Here is a 25,746-nt window from a genome sequence, read left to right as displayed (position 1 = left end):
AAGGGTGCTCTTTGTCGGGTCTGAGAAACATCATCACCCAGCTCATCGCCATTCTCTCGTTTACTACCAGGCAGTCCATTATTGGTCCTATTTCCATTCACCATGAGACTATCCGTTGCCTTCGCCGCGCTTTGCGCCATCCCTGCCCTGGCCCTCTCGACTGTTGAACAACGCGGCGAGGAGAAGCGTGGCGGAGAGTTGTACTCTGAGGGTCATCACCACCCCCACGACCCCCTTCACCAGCATTATCGCCCTCACTGGCCTCACCACGAGCACCCGCATCACTACCACCATCACAAAGAGTGCGAGCACAAGCACCCTAAGCACCCTCATCATCACAAGCTTCCTCACTACCACTGCAAGGAGCACAAGCACTGCAAGCACCATAGGGAGCACAAGCACTGCAAGGACCACAAGCATTGCAAGCACCATAGGGAGCACAAGCATGTCGAGGACAAGGTTTTGACCGAGCACATTGTCTGCGGCAAGCTCAACTGTCTTGCCGACAGGGCTGAGGAGATCACCTACTTTATCAAGGGCCTCGAGTGTGGCTACGATGACAACTGCTGGAAGGTAAGCAACCTATGAGAGAGCAAATGACGTAGCAAATACTAATAATCCGGTGCAGAAGGTCAAGGACGCTCTTTACGAGCTTGAGTTTGATCTGGACATCTTTGACAGAACCATTGACAAGTCGGACCTCAACAAGTGCTTCACCTGCACTGAGGAGTCCAAGATTGCCTGCTGCTACAAGACCGTAAGTGGAATCAACAAACGAGGCGATGTGTGACGGGATCGAATTGCTGACATGTCTGGGGAACAGTACGCTGATGCTTTGATCCGCCTGCTCCGTCTCATCAAGGAGAAGAGCGAGTACCTCGAGGGCGAGATTGACAAGTTTGTCCTCACCGCCGTCAACAGCTTGCGCGCAGCCGACAGCGTGAGTGCCCCTCTATGTTTTCTTCTTCTGTCAATGATTCCATGTTACTAACAACAAGACAGGCCTTCATTTACGAGCTTGGCCGCCGCCTGCACTGCGAGGAGTCTCTCAAGTCGGTGATGCACAAGCAGGGTGCCGTCGAGGGAACCACCAAGGGCAGCATCCAGGAGGCTTTCAGCAAGTTCATCTTCACGCCTCTGATTACTGGGGAGCACTTTAAGAACAAGGAGCACCACCACGAGTAAGCGTTAGGAAACGCACGAACCAGTTGGTGATGGACGGTGGTACGGCTGGAGTGGGTGGTCTGGGATAGATGTTTACACATCCTGTTTACACCTCCTGTTTTACACCTCCCGTGTCGATCTGGCTGGATCCATCCCCAGGGCTGATATTGCAGAGCAAGATTACTTAAAAAGACAGTGATGCTCCTTTCTTCCTAGTACGGAGTAATAAGAACACGAGGATTTGTCGTCAACCTGTCAGAAGATGCCATGCAAGATGGCCAGTTCCAAGGCGGCGTCTCAGATTGAATGATTAAAATGTGGCCCCACACATCCACCTCAGCGCTTCCGTCCAAGCCGAGCGGTTGGCTTCTATCTGGACGACATGGATTCTACGATTTTACTAATTAAGCAGGCTTGTTCGCTCCACCCGAATTTCCCAGTTTCTTCCTCTTCACCTTGGTCACGGTGATGATGTCATCCCGCTGTATTGCGCCTCACGCTCACGCACCCGTTCGTCTTGGCTTCTAAAGCGTCTCTTCAGGCACGAGTTCGATGAATGAACTTGTTTCTCCTGGTGCTATAGCTTGCGCCACGATCCGATCGCGTCAGCACTTCATCGGGAAGCCGGGAATTAAGGAATAGCGGGCACGCCACACCACGCCACAGAGATCTCTTCCCTCCGCCGTGCCTGAACAATTCGATTATTCACCACGTTCAGTCGCTCAGTCGCTCAGTCGCTCAGTCGCTCACTCGCTCACTAAGCCGGTCGATAACTTACTCAACACACGAATCGCACATTATTGGCGCCGCGAGTTAGTGCCATTACCGGAGCCGTCTATATACTCACCAGCCCCGGAGTTACAGCGGCCACCGCAGCAACTGTGACGTACCCCGGAGGGTCCGGCCGGTGTCGCGTGCCCCGGACCCCGATATGTCCGAAAACCCCCGCGGCTTCATCTGGTGATATCGTCATCGAGGACCACGACGACAGCGGCGGAGTCCATCTCCACTCTGAATTATTAAGACGGGGCTCGTTTATGCTGGGATCGCCAGTTTTTCGTTTTTTGTTTTTATATTGCTGTTGACTCCCGCTACGGTTGCATCTTCCCGAACTGCCGAACATATCGTCAGTTGCCTGATTGGGCACATCAAAAGCTTCAAAGCTGCCTCTCACTCGCTACTCTACACACAATCTACAAACCTCCCTTCACAATGGCTTTCCGCCCGGTAGTATCATACTGGGTGAGTCCCCTCAATCCTCCAACCCGCCCTCATCACTAACACGCCTCCCCTCCCAGGTCCTCCCCATAATCTCCGGCCTCGTCTGGCTGGGCATGCTCCTCGGCATGCTCCTCTCGTGGATCATCGACGAGCACGGCCGCCGCTACTCCACCATGGCCAAGACGGCCGACATCGCCTACATCAGCAACATCGGCGCCGACCGCCTGCGCCCTCTCTTCATCGCCGGCTGCGTCCTCACATCCGTCTTCCTCGACCTGTCGTTTGTCGCCGAGCGTTGGCTGCGACACCGCGGCCGCCTCATTCCCAACTCCTCCATCGGCGAAAAGATCCTCGCCGGGTTGACCATTGCGTTTGCCCTCGTTGGCACCGTTGGCCTGATTTGCCTATCCATCTTTCAGACTGGCAAGCATAAGCGCTTGCACTACACATTCCTGTTTCTCTTTATTGCAGGCTACATGCTGTCTGCCATCTTTTTCTGCTGGGAGTACCAGCGTCTCGGAATCAGTATGTATTTTTCTTGCCCGGTCATTGGAATCTCATGTCTTCTTCTTGTCCTCTCATTGGAATCCCACTAACAAACCTCCCTCTCTCAGAACATCGCGAACACAAAATGCTTCGCATCTCATTTTGGGTCAAGCTCATGTTCGTCCTCGTCGAACTCGCCCTCTGCATCGTCTTCGTTGTCTGCAGCCGGACACATAACCAGAACCCCGCCGCCGTCTTCGAATGGATCATCTCCTTCATCTTTTCTTTCTACGTCTTCTCCTTCGTCATCGACCTATACCCGGCCGTCCGCACCAAGAGTCCCGACGCCAGGTACCCCAAGCCCAGTCCCAGGGACACGGAGCGTGAGGACAGCATCAGTAACGAGTCTCGCAGTAATTTTACTCGACCCATGCAGATGGTTTAATGTTTCTTTTCTGTGCGAAATAGCATTGCTACAACGGTTGGGCATTTGTGGTTCGGATAAATGGATGAAATGATGCTCATGATATGCGAGGCGTTAGGGAGAAAAGTCTTATGGGCATTTTTGTTAGATTGGGGCGTCATACCGACTATTTTACATACTCTGGTCAAGATAAACACACGTATATATATATATGCAAGACTTCCACATTCACCTCCATCATTCACTTGAAGAAACAATCCGTCAGGATGAACATCCATCCATTGCAGGAGAAGCCAAAACATTTCAATACCCAACGCTCCAATAATCCAAACTTCTCCAACCGAGACCCAGTGCGCCATAGCTTCGGTTCCCACGGAACTTGTCCGTCGCGGTAGAAACGCCTGCCAGACATACTCCTAACCACATAAACCAGAACACCAGCTCAACCAACCCCTCCCTGAGTTTGCTTCAAGAGAATAAGAGGGCCACATCAATCTCATAACGCGTATTGCAACAACCTGTCTCATTTACCAATCCTCACACAGCATCGCGCTCAGTGATCCATCATCTCTCGGAATCGGGAATCCCTGGAAGGGCTGTGGCTATCGCGAACAACATGACCCCCAATCGGCCGAGGAGGAGTTATGACATCGTCCGGAACGTTCCCCTCGGAGCTAATAGGGCTAACTCCTCGAGAGTCTTGCACCGGGTCAGTCTCGTTCATGTCAGGTCCATTGGTCCTACCCGCAAGGGCAACATCTCGCATACTCGTCGGTCGGTTGTCCAGACTTGTTGTGCTGCGATTTGGGTCTGAATCCCGGAGAGCAGCACCTCCAAGGAAGCCACGTTTCTTGTCGCTCGGTCTTTCACTCTCACTAACCGACTTGCCCCGCGAAAACCGCTGCTTGATCCATCCTTTGACCTTGGATGTTGGTGATATTGGAGATTCGTTAGATTTTCGTCTCTCATTGTCCGTGTTTGTCGTGTCAGTTTCCATGGTTGCCGGTCGAGGCCTTTCTGTTGAAGGAGCGTCCTGATGCTCACTGTCCTTGGTAACTTCGTTGTCATTCGTATCACCTTCGCCCACGCCAGCGGAACCCGCCTTTGACGATCTTTTCTCTTCATTGGCCTGACGCTTCTCTTCTGCCCTTGCAGCCTTTGCTTCGGCCTTTTTGGCCCTTTCTTCCTGTTTGTCTTGTTCTATGCGTATTTGTTAGTGGGCGCATTTAGAGACTCGTAAGGTGCCTTATTTCTTCTTACCCTTAAGTTTCTTGTTGATTTCTTTAATCTCACGATCCCGAGCCTTTTGTTTCTCCATCTCGGCCTTTTTTGCTTCTTCATCCATCTTCAGGGCAGCCAGTCGCTCATGCTCAGCTGCGGCCTTTTCGTTGATGTCGTCCAACACAGGTTGCACCCTCTTGGACGCGATGGCATCAACCTCTTCTGGAGCCATAAATTTGCCGCCGCCAATGTCAACCTTCCCCTTGTTCTCAGTACGTGACTGGTGGTTTGCGTATGCAACCTGGTGGGCTTTGAGATCCCACTCAGTCAACATGGTTGGGTTCACTTGGCCGGTTTCCTCGAAGACCTTTCTGTCCATGCCTTGGAGCTGGGCCTTGACATTGCGTTGGGCTGCAGCCATCAGTGCATCACGGTCCTTCTTGCGCTTCTGTTGGTCAACCTGAGACAATTTATTGGAAAATAATGACATCTGTTGTCGGATCTTCTCAGTCTGCTCACGGTCGTCAAGATCCCCGTCGCTAGAGGCCCTGCGCCGCAGCTTTGAGGTCAGCGAGAAACGGCGTCGAACTGATGGTGAGCTACCGTAGTAGTCATTGAATTCACGGCTTTTCTGGTGTTCATTTTCAATCTTGGCCAACCGCTCCTGGGCTTGCTTGTATGCGGCTTCCTGGAGGTTGACGTATGGTTTTGGTTGCGTGGTGCCTGAGTCTTGACCCTGGCTCGCCTTGGTCTGGTCCATCATCTTTTGCTGTTGGGTGAACATTTGCCGCGCCATTGCGACGGCGGTTGCATGCAACTTCTCGTTGTTCTCACGTTCATCCACCTCCGGTTTGACAGGCGGCTGCGACGTAAACATATTGCGAGTCATGGTGGTGACGGACACTGCGCCGCCGTTGTCTGCTGACGGCTTAGACCTAAGCGATGCCTGGTGGGCCATGGTAGCGCCGCTCAGAGCACTGGAGGCGGCCATCGACTCCAGGGAATAAGGAGGAGCGGGCGTCGAGATGGCTCGAGGTCTTGTGCCAGACATGGCTTCTTTGGCAGCGGCGAGCGATCTCTGGCCTTGCAACGACTTGGTGGAGGTCGAGGGGTGCACCTGTCTGGTCGAGCTGGAGCGGTTCGTATTAAAGGCTTGGGTGGCTGCAGAGCTCCCCCAGCCGCCATGGGGGCTTCGTTGGGCTGGCGCCTTGTTCATCGTGTTGGCTGAGCCGAGGGCCAGAAGCGCGGCCTTGTGGCCGGCCGAGTTGGATGTCGGTTCCCAGGCCGGCGCCATCTTGTAGTCCTTGGCCAAAACGGCGGCTGCGGATGCCGACGAGACTTTGTCGGGCTTCCAGCACTTAATGGTTTTCTGGTTCGCCCATCCAAGAGAGGCAGCAGCACTGGCAGCGGCGCCGTCAGGTCGAAGTCCTGTCGAAGGATAGCTAGGGAGATCGCGGGGATCTGCGTATTTGAGGCGCCCAGAACTGGGTCCTATTCGCATGTGAGCAGTTACAGGGCCAGGGCCAAGCGGCCGGGTGTGGGTTGTGTTAGTGACTTGAAGTACACAAGCCGATGTACATACCTGGGCCAGTCGCTGGCGTTGTTTGGATCATGGTTGGCTGTGGGGATGCGTGCGGGGAGGTGAGACGTATCCGGCGTCTTGGACTTCGTATACGAGCTGCAAGTCGGCAATCGGGGGACAGTTATTGGAAAACTGTCGGGCAATGGCCAGGCCGGCCGTGATGCGGCGAGCGAGTGGAGAGCGGTAGGGAGTCTCGGGGTGACGGCGGCGGGGTCTCGGAGGGGTGATTCTTTTGTATAGGTCGATAGGGATACGAAGTATGTAGGCAGATTGTGGCGCGGCGTCTTATCAATGTATCAACGTATCAATGAGGCGAATGCGTCGTGTGTCAATCAGATCTCAGGGCATTCGTGTTTGACGTGGATGCTGTGCCAGGATCCTGCTGTAGTGTGTCGTTGCAGGAAGCGACCAGGTCAGGGTGGCGGAGCGTAGGTGGGTTGATATCGATGACGATGTCCAGTAGGGCTGTTTGCTTAATGTATAACACGGAGAGAGTAGAGGATTCGAGTAATGGATTGATTGGGAAGCCGCACGTGTAAGAGTGCGCAGGCGAGTGAGTGTGCGGCTCAGCAAAGCGCGGAACAGGGTCGGGAAGCCGATGATAAGGACGAGAGTAGGGGACTTTATTAATGATGCTGTGAGACGACGATGAGCCACCTTAAGCTGATGATGGTAGATGGCGCCTTCTTCCCCAAGACGGACGTCCTCCCCTACGTCAGGACGGCGCCGGCTCCTTCCCTTGCAGCTTCCAGCTTGCCAGGCGCAGCACCGTAGAAGCTACCCCAGAATGGTGTTCGGTCCTGACGTCATGAGACCCTCGATGATGATGATCCCAGGCCACACCCGCTAGTGCCTAGGTACCTAACCAAGGGAATCCCGGACACCGTGTGAACGCCCAGTGCGCTTGGTGCCCCCAGTGCGCTCCCAGTGCAGCTGAAATGGCGTCCGTGGCGCGACGGCCATGGCGCTGTGAGCGGTGGAGACGGTGCGCCCAGCTGCAGCAACTGTTGGGTGACATTTAATCGCTTTCGAGACTCTTCTGACTCTCGACATGCGTACGCCATCAACAAAGCAGGCAGGCCGTTCAAGCGCATGCTAAATATAGGGTCGTCTCAGCTGGCTTGGGGTTGACACCGCAGCCCGGCGTCTCTCTTCCTGCGCTCCTCCAGTGCTCCTCGAGTGCTCCATAACACGACTAACACATCGACCCGGCCCGCCGCCATCTCCAATTCGCACTGTACCGTCGCCCGCAGCCTGCCGCGAACGTCGTCGTCATTCTGAGGGTGAGCCCACTGATCTCGGGTCCATGGCTGTTAGTCGGCGCCGGAGGGGAGATCCCAAGCCACCAAGCAGCACCGACGTCTGTTGGCGCGCCGGCCGACTCGATCCGGCCGGCCTAGGAATGCACCCTTGACGTATATCCTATCATTAAGATCGCCGTCGATTTATTTTCCTTGCCCGCTGGAAGGGGCGATTTCTGGTGGGCCCAGTGACGGCGCTGAAACCCAACTGTTCACACTTTCTATCGGTGGTTCGTTACGATATGCCCACCGTAGTCTGCTCCCGAGATTCCGGCTTTAGGATACAGCCGACCCGGATCAACAGTCTCCACCCGTCTTTCCGGGAAGGAACTCAGAGGCCTCCATTGCTGGGCATCACCTTGGTCAACTTGGATGGACCCGGGCTTTACTATAGGGTAATTAAGACCTACGGCAGGGATGTAAAATTCCGAAACTCCGGATATCTGATCTGCTAGTTCAACCTTGTAGATAATCTTGGCATCAGCATCATTCCTGTGTTTCTGAAATTGCAGTTCCACCAAGGCGCCTGTTTAACACCATGGGTTCCTCGATCGATATGGAGAATGTGCCCAACTTTCGAGATGTTGGCAAGACAGTAAATGAATTTCTGGGTGTGAGGTGAGCACAACCCCGCTTCTCAAAGCTCTTCCAAGCGGTCTGATGACAGCTGACGTTGGGCAGGCGAGTTCGAGAGGGTGTATTTTATCGTTCTGCGAGACCAGGTACGCGATGTCACGAACCTCCAACCCATAATCGCATAGAAAACTCACCGGATATCCCTCAGACGATGCAACTCTCGCCGACAGAGACCATATGAAAGACGAGCTTCGCATCAAGACAGTCATAGACTTGCGGACAAAGTATGTCGTGCCATATTCTTTCCTCATGGTGAATTTCACCACATACTAAACCGCAGACAGGACGGAGCACATCAACCAGGCCAAGAAGCGCGAGGAACAGGCCAACACCCCATCACTCGTCAAACTGAATGCGGCATTGGCCGAGACCGTATACATCCCCGGGATAGACTACCAAGAGATCAAAATCACTGGCCGCCCCCTTGAGCGGTTTTGGCTGAGCCAGCTCGGTTGGTGGGACTTTTTGTGAGTATCAACTACCCTCCAGATGAGACCAACGATTTAACACTTCACGAGGCGGTTATTGTTCCTGTTTCTCTGCGGTTACCGCATGGAGGCCGTCAGAATCATTGGTACAAAGGTCATGTTACCACGAGGTCTCGTTGGGTTAGGCCGCGATACACTGGACAATTCCCCTCTTGAGATTCGAGAGACATTGTCCCTCTACACCAACATGGCGGCATTGCCGTCGGTAGTCCACTGCACGCAAGGAAAGGATCGAACAGGTAAGCACCGATGATTGAAAACTCTGCATATGGCCTTAGGTTAACACATCAATGCCAGGTCTTGTGTGCGCACTGGTACTGATGATACTGGGTGTTCCTGTCCCTGCCATTGAGTACGACTATGGCCTCACAGACGAGGCGCTCCTCGAAGGGCGAGATGAGAGAATCGCCGAGGTTCGCCAAATTGGACTCACGGAGGAGTGGGTCAGCACCGCCCCTGGCATGATTGTGGGAATCGAGCAGCACCTGAAGACCAGGTACGGAGGCTTGGACAGCTATCTTGACAGCATCGGGTTTGGAGCCGGGGACAGGGCCATGGTTCGCGAGACCCTTTTATACTGAGAGTACATAAGCACAGGCACGGAGAGAACAGCAAGTGACTTTGAAATGCTTCATGTCTATTTCTTTCTAAAGCGCCCCTGGAGCCAGCATCTATACATCTTGATCTTTTCCGCTCGGTTGACGAGCATTCGTCGATCAACCCCGAGGTTCTCGATCTCGAACAGCGGTGGAACATCTGCCATCGCTTGCTCTGCCTCTGCCGCCTCGCCCTCTGCAGGCTCGGTAGATGTGGTCGTTTTGCCCGACCAGATATCAGCGAGTTGACCCTCGTCAAAGAAATAGACTCGGGTTCCGTCGCCTCGGATGTAGAAATTTTCGTCAAGGTACCGGCCCTTGCGAAACCTAACCTGGGCTAGGTCACCTCTTCCATAGTCTCGGAAGCAGACCAGGCCGCCAGGCTTGAGGACCTTGTGGACGTTCTGCACAGCTTGTGCCCATTGGTCCGGGGAAAGAGCAGAGAAAATGAAAATCATAATGGCCACGTCTACGGATCCCTCCTCCAGGCCGGGAGGCAAGCTATCACTGGAGACATCCCATACGTCGGCCTGGATTGAATTGGTGTCGTACTCTTCATGGTTGCGAATGACGTCTACGGCAGTTTTGGAGTAGTCGCAGGCGTGGATCTTTAGGTGAGGGTTATTATTATTGGCCAGGATGGGGAATGCCGTGTTACCGGCACCTGCGCCGATTTCCAGGAGGACCTTGGGGCCGGCGTCCTCCTTGGCCACCTCGGCAAGGATGGGAAATTCCTGCTGGAGCCACTTCCGATTCTTGAAGAAGTTGGACTGGTTGTTCTTGTAGAAAAGATTCCACCATTTGGCTGGGTCCGCACTGAACTTTCCTAGACGTTTGGTTAGCACGTCTATTGAAACAATCAAGTTGTAACAAGTAAGGTGTGTAGAGGTGTTTGAGTCAGATGGGAGCGAAAGAATTGAAGGTATGCGTTGTCTTCAGTAGATTCAGATGAACTATGCATTAGGTATGGATATCATCATGAAACACCAGGCAAAAGCCAAGCTTGTGTGATTAAAAAAAGGTGCGACTTACTCTTCTCAAAGTCCGAGACGGGGAACTGCCGCTGCTTGGCGTACTGCTGCTCAGCATACTCCTTGTACGTGTCATCCGTCTCGACATGGTCCCAAGCGTTGAACTCGAAGACATCGTCTCCCGCGCTGAGGTACCGGCTGCCAAACTGGAAGGGATCGCTCCGCTTCAAGTTCTTGGCCTTGTCGTGTGACAGGTGAGGTGGCACCTCTGTAGTAGCCTGGGTCTCCGTGTTCTTGATGTCCAACGCGGCCATGTTCTCGACAGGAACAGCCACAACGACCGGGCTCGCGAGGGCGTCGCCACTCGGCGTAGATGACGCCATCATGAACTCTGGAAGCCTCAGAGCGTGCACTTGCAGACGCAAGTGGTATGCCTTGGGCAGCGCAGAAGAAATCGCACTGGAAATGTGAGGATGTAAAGAAGCTCGAAGCTCAAGAAAATTTCGGTGCAGAAATGAGTTTTGTCTTGGACCCTCAAGGCTGTGGGGCACTACACTTAATTTGATTGGCTGTTGCTACCGGGTCCGGATTAATCATTGCGCCGGCCGCGAGAGGTGCAGCTGCTGGGGCCAATCACGGAGAGCTTAGGGGAGCATGGACGTCCAACCTCCAGTCTCCCGTGTCCATTCGAACAGAGACACTCTGAGGTCTGACGGTTGACGGGTTCCTCTGACGACGCCCTCTCCGAAAGAATCACCCCCGTCACGATTTACGAGACGCTGTTCCCCCTTGAGATCCCTCCTAATCCGGCACCTACCAGCTATGGCACCGTCACTTTTGCAGCCGCAAGGCCACCTATCACCAGCCGAGACCCTCAAGCTCGCGCAACAAGCTCCCGACATCTTGCGACGAAACCCGAAGGCCATCTCGGCGTCGCCCCTCCTCTCGCTTTTCTCGGCTCCCGAGACTGCCGACCTGTGGACTATCTACGAGAACCTCCTACTATCATGTCTCCGAACGGGCGACGACGATTCGGCGCATCAATGCCTGGAGAGGCTCGTGTTGCGATTTGGCAGCAATAACGAACGCTTGATGGCGCTCAAGGGTCTGGTCAAAGAGGCAGAAGCTAGCAATCACAATGAGCTACTCGCAGTGCTCAAAGAGTACGAGGACATCTTGGAGGAGAACCAGACAAACATTGTAAGTCAAGTTTGCGACGGTCATGGGACACTTGACTGACAAACAATAGCCTATCGCAAAGCGACGAGTTGCCCTTTTCCGATCGATGGGCAAGACGCCCGAGGCGATTGCATCCTTGATATGGTTGCTCGAATTCAGCCCGACGGATGCTGAGGCTTGGTCTGAGCTGGCAGATCTATATCTGTCCCAGGGGTTATACTCCCAGGCTATCCACGCATTGGAAGAGGTGCTTGTGGTGACACCGAATGCTTGGAACGTACGTGGCTCTGGTTTTATTCTCGAGAAGTCCCCACCTGACAATGTTTAGATGCACGCCCGCCTAGGAGAGGTGTCATTAATGGCGGCCAACGTTTCCACCGACGGATTTCCACAGAAATACCTGGCAGAGTCCCTGAAACGGTTCTGCAGAAGCATTGAGCTCTGCGAGGATTACTTAAGAGGCTACTATGGCCTAAAGAAGGTAAGTTGGGAGGAGGCGCTCGTGGAAGAACTGATCAGCGTGGCTGACATGGTACTAGGTTACCGACAAGCTCTTGAGTGAGCCCGCGAAGCTCAAGAAGCAGACAGAGGGTGAGGGTTTCTCTCTGCCGCAGCAGGAGACAATTGAGAAGCTCAACCAGGCGGCGACCAAGAAGCTGTCAGAGATAGTGAGACGAAATGTGGCACAAGAGCCAATGTGGCAGGGGTACAATGCAGATGAGATTTCTGCGGCCAAGGCGTTGCTCGACAGCTCATCGTCAAACGTAGTCCGGTGAGGACATGTTTGCAGAAGGGTCGCGTAACCCCGCGCCTTGGTTGGGATGATGGGCTTCTTTGCGGTCTGCGTAGGACAATGGGGGTCTGGAAGCCGGTAATGGCCGCCTCCGTGACCAAAGCGCCCCTGACTAGCAGACGTCCTCTGAACCTGGCACATTATAGCAGAAAGACAGTGGATGGGTGGGAGATAGGATACAGCGGTATCTACGGCTCCAAGGCCCGTAATGTGGCGTCTTTGGGTGACAGGGAAGTTGGGCGCCTAGCACGTGGCGCCACTCAAGGGCGGGTGGCGGGGAGGCCTTGGCTGGTGGATACGGGGAAAGTCGGCCAGGGAACGGAAGGGAAACGGCTCTACGACAGGAGAGACGAGAAGAGCCGGGTGGTTGTCAATGGGTGTTGGGGGCGACGGAGGGCGACAAGCAAAGGGCGACGGATGACGCGGTCTTGGGCCGAAATAATCAGTGCCCAGCAGATGCTGATGGGATATTTCGTTGTTTCAATAGCTACCAACATCGGGCACGTTGGGCTACCATTACTTACACGATTATAAGTGCAGGCGTAGCGCATGCTTGGGTTTCAATGCGGACAGAAAAGTAGACGGACAAGGAAACAGGGCGTCGGTGCCAACCAAGAACAGCGTGTAAGGGGGGAGGGACCGCTCCGTTTCGGTCCCACCGTTGCCCAATGTTGAGAGCTGGGACGCATCTGATGCATCTATCCCATGATCAATTGACGGTTGGGTACCCAGAAGAGAGCCTTGTGAGTGTGTGGGTGTGAGTGTGAGTGGAGGCATTTTCGTAGGGGGAGCCACTGTCCACTGTGGGAATAGCCGACCACTTGGCATCAGACTCGATGATCCCATGATCCACGACCAGGAGTTCTTGGATCTTGGTTCTTCAGGACATTCTGGGTCTGGGCTCCTGTTCCGGGTTCTGGGTTCGGAGGATTGCTGCGATGTCGAAGGCTGGCTGCCGGGATAGCCTGGTCTTTTGGAGCGGGCCTCAAACGTGCTTCGCCATGTACGACTGACTGCTGATGGAGGAGACCTTGGATGAGAAGCTTAGAGGTCGAAACGACAAGAAAACATGGCCACTAGCTAGCCACAAGCCGCAGCTAGATGGAGTCAGAGGCTCGGCGGGAACCCATTGTCCACACTACTGTACATCATCATTCGTCAAGGCTGGTGGGCAGAATCGCGGGTGGAGAGGAGAGAAAAGAGAGCGAGGCACAACCCCGTAATAAGTCAATGTTGATAGCATAAGGCAACCAGAAGGCAGCCACGACTCGTGCAGGCGCTTCGTGTAAGTACCTACCTGTGGGCACAGTCAGCAACCAAGCATTGCAAACCTGGCTACCTTATCGTCCTCATGGGGCATGGAGCAGCAAAGACTCGGTTCCTCGCTCGCTCAGACTCCACCGGCTCGCAGCCGTTGTCGACGATGAGTTGGCCAGCGCAGGCCCTGTCGCGACGATGGGTCCCCAGGGGCGACGGGGAAACCGTTGGCCACTGTGCCAAACCGGGTGTGGAAGATTAGGCGTCAAGACGCGGCCTGGAAGCTTGAGGCGCATCCTTCGCATCGTGACCTGCCAACCAGCGCCGGGATGGTGGCAGCGATGCAGCGGGTTTTGCAGGCGGGATGGTGCGAGAAGAGGGCCCTGTTGGCAGACGGGCCAAAACATCGAGGGCGGGCGTGATATAAGTGATGTGGTTTGCCTAGTGCGCCATCTATGAAAGCGTAGAAAAAATTGGTTGCCTCTTTTTTACTTTTTTCGTCGAAGCCTTTGTTCAGACGTGATGGTGGTGAGGATTCGACGGGTCGATCGATTCAAGGCCATCTTCGGACGATGGTACTGCATCTGCGACAAAATACGATCCATCGCGCAACCGACAACCGAACAAGATACCCTGTCTCTACGTCCGTCACACTTTGTCGAAATCTACCCGCTCCTCGGGCCGCCCCGTCTCTCAACCATCTATTTGCGTACCGTATACTGGGCTCCGGTTGGATAGCCTTTGGTGCCAAAACCTGGCTGAGACGAGACGCAGCCAACACGGCCGGGCGCAGCATCTCACCCCTAGAATGGAAACCACACGAAACAACACGGCCATTTGTCTGAGAACCGAGAGAAATAACGTATGGAATTAAGAAAATAAAAATGGACCAGCAAACCGGTTTGCACGGAAGGAGGAGGAGGATGCCGACGTGTCAAATGCTTGCCCGTGGATGCCACTGTACGCACGGATCCTGGCAATCCGATATTCAACCCACTTGAAACGAACACGACGGAGCAACGCCGCCTTCATTGGCCACCGGCCCAGCCCGTCTGGGTCAATCGAAGGAAAACAGCACCTCGCCGGGATACTAACCATGAGAAAAATGTCCAAAAGAGCCGCTGCTGCCTGGCCACGCAAGTACGTCGTTCCCCTGTTGTTTTCCGGTGCCAGCGGGTTGAGTTGAATGCCTGCCTGGAAACCGTGGGTTTTTTTTGTGCCAGTTCCTTCGCTATAGTGCCGACCCCATCATGTTTAGACCCTTTGCTGCCTACCCGCGTTCCTGTTAGCCCATTCACGCTCTTGTGCCCTCTGAACCCATTGCTCTCTATTTTCCCTCGTTTCCACATCTCATTGGGGTCTGTGTTATAAAAAGCTGCAATCCCTGTGTCCTATGTGAAAGCGGCCTGAAACATCGGCCTTGCCCAGCACCAGCAACTGGAGGGGTAATTCGAGGTCAGGTTGGCCCAGGTAAGCCGGCGGCCGTCCGAGTGAGTCAGTCGCTGTCAACAATCAATCAAAGCCAGCTCTAGCGAGTGCGTGGCAACAGACAACCGCAGCACAGCAGCACTGCAAGCACAGCAGCACGCACGCCAACGCCGCAAGACTGACTGGACTGTACCTGGCACCGCCGCGCTTTGTTTAGGGTTCCCTTTTCTTACTTTTTTTTTTCGCCCTCTCTCCCATCATTCTTCCTTCTTCCCTCTTCCCTTTCCACTTCTCTTCTACTCCTCCTCATAACCCGCCGTTGGCATCCCCCGATTTGGATCGCCCTATAATACAGACGACGCAGAAAGAGTCATTCTCCTTGTCGTCCGCCATCCTCATCTGGTTCTTGTGTTGTTCAATAAGCAAAAGCTCGTGTCCATCGACTCTCGTGAGCTACATTCCTGGACCTGGGCAGCACACCAACAAACCCGGCCCCCACTCAACCACACCGCACACCACCCTGTATCGCCGCTAGGAATCTAAGCTGCCGTTCCGTTACGGTAGGTACCACTGCCGACAACAACATCAACAAACCCATTGTCAACAAGTCTTGCGGCCGCCCACAAGCAGATTCTGTACAAGGGTCCAATTACGAACTTGGTAGTAAGTAATTTACCTTTTTCTGTGTTTCCCCACTCCTTCTATTTTCTCGGAATGTCGTCTTCCCTCTTCGTGGATGGTGGTGGTGGTGTTGTTGCTGCTATTTGTTGCTGCTATGGCGGTGGAGGTCCGGCAAGTGAGCGGCCCATGTGATCATCACCGCCCGCATCAAACAAGCAAGTCAAGCGGACAAAAGCAAAGCGCCGACAGCTCTCTCTGCATGAATGACGATGCTGCAAATGCGATCGCCACCCCGACTGCTGCTGCTGCTCGTCACGCCTATGGCCCCATTCCTGTCTATCCATCAATCATCGCCCATGCTTGCAAAGCCTGTTTCCAGCTGGGAGCCTTCGTCTTGGTTGTGCCCCATTTCTAGGCTCTTCCATCAGGCTGCTGGCCGCCCCCACCGGTCTTGGGCATCGGCAGCGATCCTGGCGCCCTAAGCCTTGGGGCTACCCCGGCTGCCGAAGACGGTGCAAACAAAGAAAAAGCTTGGATCAGGATGGACTGGGGCCAGATAGGAATACGCAGCCAAGGGCGCCCAAAGGACCAGCAGTGGGCCAGTCGATTTGGGCCCAGCAGCTGCGCCAGCGCCAGCCAAAAAGGCGCCAGCAGACAGGGCCGGCCTATCGACAGGGCGACGAACCAGGATGTCGCGGGTCTGGGCGGCTGAGAACGGTCGGTGCCCAGCAGCAGCAGCAGTCTCTGACCAGCAGTCTCTGACTGTCAGTCATTCAGCGGTCCAGCCAGCAGTCAGCAGCGAGCCATCCCGCCAGTCGCCTGTCGTCCATCGTCCGTCAGCCGGATGGACAAGGGTGATTGGATGGACATGGGCTAGAAACGACCTGGGATAGGTTAGAGTTGGCCCCTGGCAGCCCATGGGAATCCACCATCCATGGAGAGCCCCTGTTGCCGAATTGGCGGGGACGCTCGCATTGGCACCTGGTTTGCGCCTTGGGTTGCGGTACGCCGCTCTTTGAGACCGCTGTGATGCTGGGATGCTGGGATGCTGCCACGCTGCTGCCATGCTGAAGGACGCCGCCTCTCGATGTCGCCGGCCCGGGGGTTGTAACTGTTGTCCGACACGACAACCAATCTTGTCAAAACCTCGCCCCTCCTGCCCAGCTGCTGACAGAACGTTGTGTTCCTAATAGTCGTCTGCCCATCGTCTCGTTGGCTCAGTCGTCGGATTGCCCGCCTGCCCACCTGCCCGCCCATCGATCGATTCGTTTGTGCGCCGCGCACCACGCACTACGGACATTAGGTACATTGATTGCATTTACACATATGAGCCGTGTGCTCGTCAACCTTCAGTCAGTAGCTCACCCGCCGGCCCAGGTTTTTGACTCTCGGCCGCTCCCTCGACGGCCCCGCTGGCTCGCACCGCGCATTCCTCACCGTGGTCCATCCTCGCCGCCCTCGTCGCCGCCTCAACCCGAATACCGCCAGCTCTGCATTCGCGCTGAGCTGCGCTGTTTCAGCTGCGGGTATCGTTGGCCCTCGCTGCCCGGCCAGTGACCCATAAGTACGATCTGGAACCCCTCTCACCGCCGATCGTGCTCACGATTTTCTGCCGCTATCCCCTCCCTCCCCTCCCTCCATCCATCCCTCCCTCCACCCTCCATTACATCCCTCCAAAACCAACCCTCCATCCCTCCAACCCTCGCAACCGCCGCCCGAGAACCCACCCGCCCACACTCATTGCGCCTGACCTTTGACGCAAGCCTTACCCTCCTCGACCAAGCAGCTTCGCAGGCCTGTCCTTGATTTGCCGACACCGCATCGCATTCCGTCGCCCAGCTAAGCCAGCCAGCTAGCTCGGCACCCACGGTCGACGGTAGACGCTTCGCCTCCTCCCCGTCTCACTGCCTTTTTCTCTGTCACGCCCCTCCTCTCCCGTGGCGCATTTGCACAATCGACCCCTCACGCCCGTCGCGCAAATCCAATTCCTCCCTGCCACGACCCTCGTACCGGCGCTGTATTCCTGCTCTCTGCGCTCCTGCTCCCGCAACAGCTCTTCTGCCATCCCCCAGAGCCCACCTTGTGCGCTTCTGGGCGTCGCGGGCCTTGCCCTTAACTCTATCACCCGAGTCTTTGTTGTCTCCCCCCCCCCCAGATAACAGCCCCTTTGCTCCGGCTTTCTCTCGTAGATCGTCGCGGGTAGAGGGCAATCCATCAATCAGCCTCTGCTATGCCGTGAGTCCTCCGAATCCTCCTCCCCGCTCCCACCTCCACCACTTCTCCCTCCCCCATCATTCCCGCCCCCAAAACACCACTCCCATTGTTTTCGCATATCGCTTACCGCCATCTTCGCTAGACTCATCAAGCGCGGAGCATCATCGTCGCGAGGCACAACCATTACCATAGATCACGGTGAAGGTTCCTCGTCTCACTCGCCCTACAACAGTGAGGAGGATTCTTCCCGGGAGACCAGCAACGACTATTCTACCACGGACGAGGACGAGGACTTGTACGACGAGTACGACGACGACGACCATTCGGATACTGCCTCCACCAGTAACTCCGGCTATCCTGCCCAAAACCACCACTACCCTCCCCGGCGACTTCCATTGCCTCATCCACAACATCCGCAACTTCCACAACATCCACATCATCCGCAAGAACCGCCGGGTTACCACCGACCGGTGCAGGTGCACCCGCACGCTGGGAGACAACCGCGCCCTGTTGCAAACCCGCGCCCTGCCGCAAACTCTCGCCCTACCGCAAACGTGGAGGCTCCCGACGAATACGGCCAGGCCGCCTATGGCGGTCGTGGCTTTGCGCAACACCCGGGTCAACCGGGCCCGGGTAATCAATTCTTCGGCGGCCGTGGCTATCATCAGAACCATGTCGGCCCCTACATGCCAGGCGGCTATCCGCAGAACGGCTCGATGGTCCCCTACGGGAATTATCCCAATCCGAACAACCCCTTTGGCGCAGCCGGCATGCCCCAGGGCCAGCTCACTCAGCACGGCGGCCAGCACGGGGCCAACTTCTTCGGCGGCGAGGGAAGGGGCATGTATGATATGATGCCGTATCAGGGCTACTACGGCGGCGCACCCGGCCCCGGATACAATCTTCCCAACCACATGCAGCAGTATCACTTGACACCACCTCCACCCCCCCCGACTGAGGCCCCTACCAAACCTGCCACTCCAGCCCCTCCGAAGGAAGATCCTGACAAGATTCGCCTTGAAGCCGAAATCGCTGCGTTCAAGGCTGCAGAGGCGAAGATTGCGGCTGCTGAGAAACAGAAGGAGATTGAGGCGCAGATCCGGAAGGATGCTGAGGAGGCCTTCCAGCAAAGAATGGAAGCCATGAGGATCGCCCAGGAGCATGCCCAAAAGCAGATTGAGAAGGCCAAAATCGAGGCCGAGAATGCTGCCCGAGAGCGAATCGCGGCCGAACGCAAGGCCGAGGAGGAACGTGTGCGGAAGCACGCCGAGGCCATGAGAGACGCTGAAGAGAAGGCAAGGGCCAAATTTGAGGCTGAGCTCAAGGCTGCCGAACTCGCCCGAAAACGGGAGGCTGAAGCACGGGCTCTGGCTGAAGCGGAAGCAAAGGCGAAGTTCGAGGCTGAGATGAGAGCTGCCGAGGAGGCGAGAAAGAGAGAGGCTGAAGCTCGCGTTAGGGCCGAAGCGGAAGCAAAAGCGAAGTTCGAGGCCGAGATGAGGGCCGCTGAAGCGAGAGGAAAGAAGGAGGCCGAGGAACGAGCCAGGGCTGAGGTCGAAGCCCGAAGAAGATTCGAGGCAGAGCTCAAGGCTGCTGAGGAGATGAGGAAGAAGGAGGAAGAAGCCAAAGCTCGAGCTGAGGAAATGGCCCGGATCCGCCTCGAGACGGCGCTCAAGGCGGAGGCTGCGGCCAAGGCGGAAGCAGCCCGGAAGGCCCAGGAGGAGGCCGAACGCCTTTACCGAGCCGAGCAAGCGGCCAAGGCCGCGGCCGCCGCGGCCGCTGCGGAAGAGGCGGCGCGCGTCAAGAAGATGGAGGAAGACGCCAAGGCCAAGGCAGAGGCGGATGCCGCCGCAAAGGTTGAGGCCGACAAGGTTGCTGCCGCAGCAGCAGCGGAAGCGGCGGCCAAGGCCAAGGCGGAAGCCGAAGCTCTTAAGAAGAAAATTGAAGAGGATACCAAGGCCAGCATCGAGGCCGCCGCGAAGAAGGCGGAGCAACTCCCGATTAGGTTCAAGGATGCGGTTGGGCGGAAGTTCAGCTTCCCATTCCACCTATGTGGAACCTGGCAGGTATGTTTAACCTAATATTTCTCTTGGCAGGGTCAAACGGCTAACGACATGATTGCTCTACAGGGCATGGAGGACCTCATCAAGCAGGCATTTTTGCAGGTGGACGTTCTTGGTCCCCACGTCCAGGAAGGTCACTACGACCTCATCGGACCCGACGGTGAGATCATCCTCCCCTCGGTTTGGGAGAAGGTGGTGCAGCCGGATTGGGCCATCACCATGACCATGTGGCCAATGGACAAGTCGCCGCAAATTGGGCCCAAGCATGGAATGCCGGGTCGACATGGCCACATGCCCATGCCCCCGCCCGGACGGATGCCCCCGGGCATGGCACCGCCGGCGGGCATGATGCCGCCTGGCCGTCGGCCGGGTGGGCCTCCCGGCGGCATTCCCCCCGTTCCAGGATGGCATGGCGGGGGCCGACCAATGCCTCCCAATATTATCAACGTAAACCCACCCGCCAAACCGAATGGCAAGCCGTCGTCGAAGAAGAAGCAAGACTCGTCTTGGATTGGATTTTTGGCTGGGAAGCCGCCGAAGAAGAAGTGAGTCTTGACCACCTACAAATCACACCAGTGGTGCAGCTGTGCTAACAAAGGTATTTTAGGCCGGGCAAGAAGTAAAAAGGCTTGGGGTCTCGGTGACATGAAACGATAATGTGGGATTTGACGTTGGCACAACTCAGTTTCTTTTCTTTTCCAGATACCTGGGCGATTACCTTTGCCCTTTTCTTTTCTTTTATTTCTTCTTGGGACCCTTTCTGGGAGTCTCTGTGTTTCTTGTGGAATTGGAGGCAATGGAATTTCTCTTATCATTTACGCTAGCGTCACACATCAGAGGAGTCGCGAACTATCCTAAATGCATTTGGATCGGAGTATGATGACACGGCTCAATGATGCTGGGGGAAACGGCGTACGATCCAAAGTGCTCGAGGGCTCTCAAGTCTTGAGATTGGCGCAAAGACGACGTTTCGGGTTGGATGATGATGGATGATGGATGGACCAGCAAGTTGGATTAGACGCGGCGGTCCTAGACAACCTGTTATGTAGAATGAATGGAGTATTGCAGGTGTTTTGTGTTTGCCTTGCTGTGTTTTGTGCAGCGGCGTGTGAAATGGCAGCGTTTCGCCGGGAGTCGTGAATGTACAAGATGTAGTTCGTAAGTGGTCGTTTGAAGAAGAGTCCTTTCATAGCTTTCGCCGTGACCCAAGCTTTTGGCGGGCTTGCTTCTCGAAGGCCTCAATCATCAACCCGGCGACCTTGTCGGACACAGCTGCGCTGACCGCGGCATATAGAGGGTTGGTGAACTGGAAGTCAATGGCGAGGTGGACTTCAGTCGATGGCGAGGGCAGACTGGCGAGCTCCTTGACCGACCACCGCGTCACCAAGCTCCGGAAGACGGCCGAAGCATCGGGGCCCCCACCGCCGGGTTGGGTCGAGCCGCTGACGGCCTCGACGGAGACGCCGGGTACGCAGCGGAGGCGGCTGGTGAATACCTCATCGAAGCCACCCCAGCCAACGTGTAGGTCTGCTAGGGTCGGCCAGCGTCGACCGGCGGCGTCGGGGTCGGACCACTGGGTGACGCGGGACCGGGAGCAGTAGGGCACGAACTGGACGTAGGAGTCGATGTCGGAGATGAGGTCGTAGAGCGGTGCCGGGGCGTAGGGTAGCCTGCGGGTTGCGGTGAGGCTCTGGGTCGTCGGGGAGGAGCCGGGGAGAGTGAAGAAGGATCGGGAGAAATTTGAGGTGCGAGAGGCGGAACTCGCGATGCGCGATGCGGCGAGGGAGACGCGCGGCGGGGGGAGGAGGCGGAGGGCCATTGGGGGTTGTGGAGGAGTGGGAGGGAAGCGGTTAGATGAGGTGAGTATCAAGTGCTATGTCCATGGCATTGGAGGGTTGTGGAGTGTGCTCCGCGGGGAAGCTTGGAGAGGAGGAGAGAATGAAGGCGTTGGTGTTGAGCCTCAGTCGTGGTGAAAGTATGGACCCATCCTCACCCCACTCATGCGGAGCGTAACCTGCGAAACATGTGCCTGGAATAAAGCGCTGTAGCGTATCGTGCTCACCGATCAGTTTAGGGGCTGCAACCCCTGTACGCCCGTTAATCGTAGGACTTACAGCACCGACCAGGCTGCTACAGTGCTCCGATGCTCGGGCCGTCTTGGCTGCCGAGTCCAGGGCGGTTCCGTCATTGCCCAAGGTCGCACATCTCTCCAACCACCATCAGCATCTCCATCGTGACGGCAAACTGCCGCCTCTCCAGCCAACGCCCGACATACAGCATGCGCCGGTCGACCTCACCGCGACGGAACCTCGAAAGACGCTGACGACGCCCCCTTTTTCCTCGTCTCCTCGCCTCCTCCGCGGCCGATACTAGACCGCGATAACTCGTAGCGGTCCGCCCCACGTGGGGCATCCGCCGCCATCATGTAGGGAGCTTCGACATAATACCCGCCCCGGCTATGGCGCGGCGCTGACGGTGCGCAGGTTCGAAAAGTCGCTGTACGACCTCATTCGGGGGCTCCGGAACCACAAGGGCAATGAGAAGGAATATATCCAGAAAAGCCTGAAGGAGTGCCGCGCAGAGGTTCGGGGTCAAGACATGGGTTCGTCAGCCATCTCCGTCTCGAGTCGCGTTCGAAGCTATGTCTCTCGTCTGGAAGGCTGCTTCTCGGGCATGGGAGGCTTCGGTGTGTCTCTTGTTTGTACTGGGCCGCTAATGCGCTATACTGCTAGATCTCAAGGCGACGGCGCTGCTCAAGCTCATCTACCTCGAGATGGTCGGCCACGACATGTCTTGGGCGTCTTTCCATGTGCTCGAGGTCATGTCGTCGCCCAAGTACCACCAGAAGCGAGTGGGATATCTGGGTGCAGTCCAGAGCTTTCGGCCCGACACCGAAGTCCTGATGCTGGCTACCAACCTGCTCAAGAAGGTCCGCGGATGAACTCTCAACACTTTCCACACTTATCTAATGCTCGCGTGTCCAGGACCTCGGGTCGACCACACCGACTGTCATCTCCCTACCTGTCGCAACCCTTCCCCACGTTATTACGCCGTCCCTGGCGCTCTCGACCCTGGCAGACTTGCTGCCGCGACTGAGCCACAGCCATTCGAATATCCGAAAGAAGACGCTTGTGACCCTGTACAGACTGGCTCTTGTGTACCCCGAGGCGTTGCGCGCAGCATGGCCCAAGATCAAGGAGCGTCTTATGGACCCTGACGAAGACCCGAGTGTCACGGCTGCCATTGTAAATGTGGTCTGCGAGCTGGGCTGGCGCAGGCCTCATGATTTCCTCCCCCTTGCTCCCAGGCTGTTTGAGCTTTTGGTGGATGGTGGTAATAACTGGATGGCCATCAAACTGATCAAGCTGGTTAGTATCGGCTTTCGCGGTGTTTGCTACACAGAGACTGACGGTTTTCTAGTTTGCAACCCTGACACCCCTGGAGCCTCGTCTTGTGAGGAAGCTGTTGCCGCCACTCACGAATATCATCCGGACTACTCCTGCTATGTCGTTGTTGTACGAGTGTATCAACGGTATCATTCAGGGCGGAATTTTGGGGAATGCCGATGATGTGACAGGAACCGATGAGATTGCGACGTTGTGTGTCAACAAGCTGCGAGGCATGATTATGATTGACGGCGATCCCAATCGTAAGTCGGCGATTCTGCCCAGCATATGAGCAACAAGCTAACATCCTCAGTGAAATATGTTGCACTACTGGCATTCAACAAGATTGTTATCACCCACCCCTATCTGGTGTCACAACAAGAGGATGTCATCTTGGAGTGCATTGACAGCCCCGATATCACTATCCGAATACAGGCACTGGATCTTGTTCAGGGTATGGTTACTGGGGACAACTTGATGTCCATTGTGAGCCGCCTCATGAAACAGCTTAAGACTTCTATGCCAGTCCGAGACAGGCAACAAACAGGCACTCCCATGGACCCTAGCGATTCGGACACCGACAGCTCATTCGCCGAGTCTGGAGTCAAGTCGCCTGGTCAGACACCTCCTCTCCCGGATGATTACCGAATCGATGTCATCGCAAGGATCTTGGCAATGTGCGCAAAGGATAACTATTCTAGCGTGTTGGACTTTGATTGGTACATTGATGTTTTGACACAGCTCGTACGCATGGCCCCTATTTCTCGCAAGATTGACGCCGATGCAGGCATTTCATCAAAGTCGCGTGCCGATGTGTCTGAGAAGATTGGAGATGAGCTACGCAGCATTGCTGTGAAGGTGCGAGCTATGAGACCGGCAGCTGTCAGGGCTTCAGAGGACATTTTGAACCAACTTAATGCGGATACTCCCCCCGGATATTCCATCACCTCAGGGGCTCTCAAGTCGGTCGCGTGGATCATGGGCGAATACGCACCGCAACTTCCCATACCGGATGACAACCTGAATAGCCTATTGCAGCTCATACCCCGGGCGACGAACTCTGAGGTGATCACGACTACCCTCCAGGCTGTCACCAAGATCTTTGCAACCATAGTTGGAGATGAGATGGAACAATGGACGGCCGAGAGAAAGTCTAGGGTGTCACTACTCATGGCCCGTATCATCCACGTCTTTGAGCCCTTGCAATTGAACCCCAGTCTTGAGGTTCAAGAGCGAGCTGTCGAGTTCACAGAGTTGCTGAAACTCACCTCTGAGGCGGCCTCTGGTCAACCCGCTACGACCGATGATGTCGAACAGGACCCTCCGTTGCTTCTCACCCAGGCGATACCGTCCCTTTTCAACGGTTGGGAACTTAACTCGGTGGCCAAGGGGGCCCAGCACAATGTCCCAGTGCCCGACGGACTTGACTTGGACGAACCAATCCACGCAAATCTCGCTAGATTATTGTCGGAGGCGGACTCAGTCGCACTGGCAGCAGACGATTCTGACGAGTTTGAGGTGTACTACCATCAACGGCCACCACCAACAAGCATCGACTCCTCTGCGCCGGCCATTAGCAGACTGACGGAGCCTGCAGAAGATTATGTCGGCTCGTACCAGCAAGCGACCGAGGACAGTTATCTAGATGCGGACATTGTTGCGCGAAGAAAGGCAGAGCGTCAGGAACGAAACAAGGACGATCCGTTCTACATCCCCAGCCGTACCGCCACTCCCCAAACATCGACCCCTATCCACAACATTCTCCATACCAGCAACGGCCCCGACCTTGACATTGACTCTATACCGATAATGCAGTTGGACCTTGACAAGGTCGGAAGCGCCGCGGCACCGCAGCAGCCGCAGCAGCCGAAGCAACATCAGCGACCACAACAGCGACCTCGACAGAAGGTCGTTATCGCCGCGGACGAGACTCTAGAGGGCAGCGACAGCGGGTCTGGCAGGCGCACCTACGACTCGGAGAACAACTCGGACAGCTTCACCAAGACCAAGGCGCGCAAGCTCAAGCAGTCGCTGCTCAAGGTGGACTCGAGCAGCATCCGCACCTTCAACCTCGAAGACCAGCCAGCTGGCGGCTTCGACCATGAGCGTCAGCAGCAGGAGGAGGCCGAGATGCAGAAAGCCATGAAGGAGGTCGAGCGCCTCCGCCTCGAGATGCAGCGCGCCAACGAGCGCATCCATGTTGCGCAGGGCGTCGATGTCGAGGGCACCGTCGTCAAGAAGAAGAAGACCAAGAAGGTCAAGAAGCCCCTTGACGCTGACGAAGGTGCCGAGGTCAAGCCAAAGAAGACGAAGAAGAAGAAGGCCCGCATAGTGACGCTTGATGAGCCTGGCGATGATAGCAGTGCCAGGGGCGTAGATCCGCCGGTGGGAGGTGCATCGGCCGAGGTGGTGATTGCCAAGAAGAAGAAGAAAAGGCCCGTCGCCCAGATTCAGGAGGCGGACTAGCAGTATATTTAAGGGGCAACTATCAGCTGGCTATATACAGTCAAGGATAGCGTACCTAGTTAGGTAGTATTTATGGCAAGCCGATACCTTGATGCCAGTGCAGGAGAAGGGAATAAATGCAACACATCAATTCTATCCACCGTCCCCCGACATATTATTTGACTATTGGTATTCGCATACACTCAAAATACTACTCGCATACTGAAGTATATAGACCAATTTCACCAAGAAGTCTTAATAATATATCTAATA

General features: G+C 55.7%; 9 protein-coding genes across 9 annotated transcripts; 6 read left to right on the top strand and 3 right to left on the bottom strand.

The window, feature by feature from the left end:
- Positions 1-102: 102 nt before the first annotated feature.
- On the top strand, positions 103-1,185 carry BGZ61DRAFT_528607 (uncharacterized protein; the record flags this gene model as incomplete). Its single annotated transcript, XM_046253282.1, has 4 exons — positions 103-573; positions 629-757; positions 824-940; positions 1,003-1,185. 4 exons carry the CDS (start codon positions 103-105, stop codon positions 1,183-1,185), a joined length of 900 nt encoding a protein of 299 aa, XP_046108090.1.
- Positions 1,186-2,376: 1,191 nt separating this feature from the next.
- BGZ61DRAFT_474006 (Frag1/DRAM/Sfk1) lies at positions 2,377-3,316 on the top strand (the record flags this gene model as incomplete). The annotated part of the gene is made up of 3 exons (XM_046248527.1): positions 2,377-2,406; positions 2,463-2,910; positions 3,000-3,316. 3 exons carry the CDS (start codon positions 2,377-2,379, stop codon positions 3,314-3,316), a joined length of 795 nt encoding a protein of 264 aa, XP_046108089.1.
- A 532-nt stretch (positions 3,317-3,848) lies between these two features.
- BGZ61DRAFT_474005 (uncharacterized protein) lies at positions 3,849-6,129 on the bottom strand (the record flags this gene model as incomplete). Its single annotated transcript, XM_046248526.1, has 3 exons — positions 3,849-4,495; positions 4,556-6,007; positions 6,099-6,129. 3 exons carry the CDS (start codon positions 6,127-6,129, stop codon positions 3,849-3,851), a joined length of 2,130 nt encoding a protein of 709 aa, XP_046108088.1.
- Positions 6,130-7,937: 1,808 nt separating this feature from the next.
- Positions 7,938-9,104, top strand: BGZ61DRAFT_344337 (protein-tyrosine phosphatase-like protein; the record flags this gene model as incomplete). The annotated part of the gene is made up of 6 exons (XM_046239691.1): positions 7,938-8,017; positions 8,081-8,121; positions 8,184-8,259; positions 8,320-8,502; positions 8,554-8,762; positions 8,821-9,104. The coding sequence occupies 6 exons, from the start codon at positions 7,938-7,940 to the stop codon at positions 9,102-9,104; spliced, it is 873 nt and encodes a 290-aa protein (XP_046108087.1).
- Positions 9,105-9,139: 35 nt separating this feature from the next.
- On the bottom strand, positions 9,140-10,566 carry BGZ61DRAFT_444260 (S-adenosyl-L-methionine-dependent methyltransferase). The gene is made up of 2 exons (XM_046244957.1): positions 10,152-10,566; positions 9,140-9,945 (listed from the first exon to the last, which is right to left on the bottom strand). The coding sequence occupies exons 1-2, from the start codon at positions 10,474-10,476 to the stop codon at positions 9,161-9,163; spliced, it is 1,110 nt and encodes a 369-aa protein (XP_046108086.1). The 5' UTR covers positions 10,477-10,566; the 3' UTR covers positions 9,140-9,160.
- Positions 10,567-10,912: 346 nt separating this feature from the next.
- BGZ61DRAFT_344091 (uncharacterized protein) lies at positions 10,913-12,045 on the top strand (the record flags this gene model as incomplete). The annotated part of the gene is made up of 4 exons (XM_046239663.1): positions 10,913-11,290; positions 11,340-11,546; positions 11,598-11,750; positions 11,809-12,045. 4 exons carry the CDS (start codon positions 10,913-10,915, stop codon positions 12,043-12,045), a joined length of 975 nt encoding a protein of 324 aa, XP_046108085.1.
- A 6,223-nt stretch (positions 12,046-18,268) lies between these two features.
- Positions 18,269-20,191, top strand: BGZ61DRAFT_491012 (uncharacterized protein; the record flags this gene model as incomplete). The annotated part of the gene is made up of 2 exons (XM_046250388.1): positions 18,269-19,645; positions 19,709-20,191. 2 exons carry the CDS (start codon positions 18,269-18,271, stop codon positions 20,189-20,191), a joined length of 1,860 nt encoding a protein of 619 aa, XP_046108084.1.
- A 637-nt stretch (positions 20,192-20,828) lies between these two features.
- Positions 20,829-21,461, bottom strand: BGZ61DRAFT_528600 (dehydrase and lipid transport-domain-containing protein; the record flags this gene model as incomplete). The annotated part of the gene is made up of 1 exon (XM_046253281.1): positions 20,829-21,461. The coding sequence occupies one exon, from the start codon at positions 21,459-21,461 to the stop codon at positions 20,829-20,831; it is 633 nt and encodes a 210-aa protein (XP_046108083.1).
- A 381-nt stretch (positions 21,462-21,842) lies between these two features.
- On the top strand, positions 21,843-25,740 carry BGZ61DRAFT_383366 (adaptin N terminal region-domain-containing protein). The gene is made up of 6 exons (XM_046242683.1): positions 21,843-22,067; positions 22,126-22,244; positions 22,375-22,571; positions 22,627-23,010; positions 23,063-23,291; positions 23,342-25,740. Coding segments are annotated over exons 1-6 (3,084 nt in total). The 5' UTR covers positions 21,843-22,065; the 3' UTR covers positions 25,495-25,740.
- The last annotated feature ends 6 nt before the right edge of the window (positions 25,741-25,746 follow it).

This window comes from Ilyonectria robusta (assembly GCF_021365365.1).
Source record: "Ilyonectria robusta strain PMI_751 chromosome Unknown BGZ61scaffold_4, whole genome shotgun sequence".
NCBI classification, from domain to species: domain Eukaryota; kingdom Fungi; phylum Ascomycota; class Sordariomycetes; order Hypocreales; family Nectriaceae; genus Ilyonectria; species Ilyonectria robusta.
The sequence above is the reverse complement of the archived record's forward strand: the minus strand, read 5'-3'. Positions and strand labels throughout refer to the sequence as shown.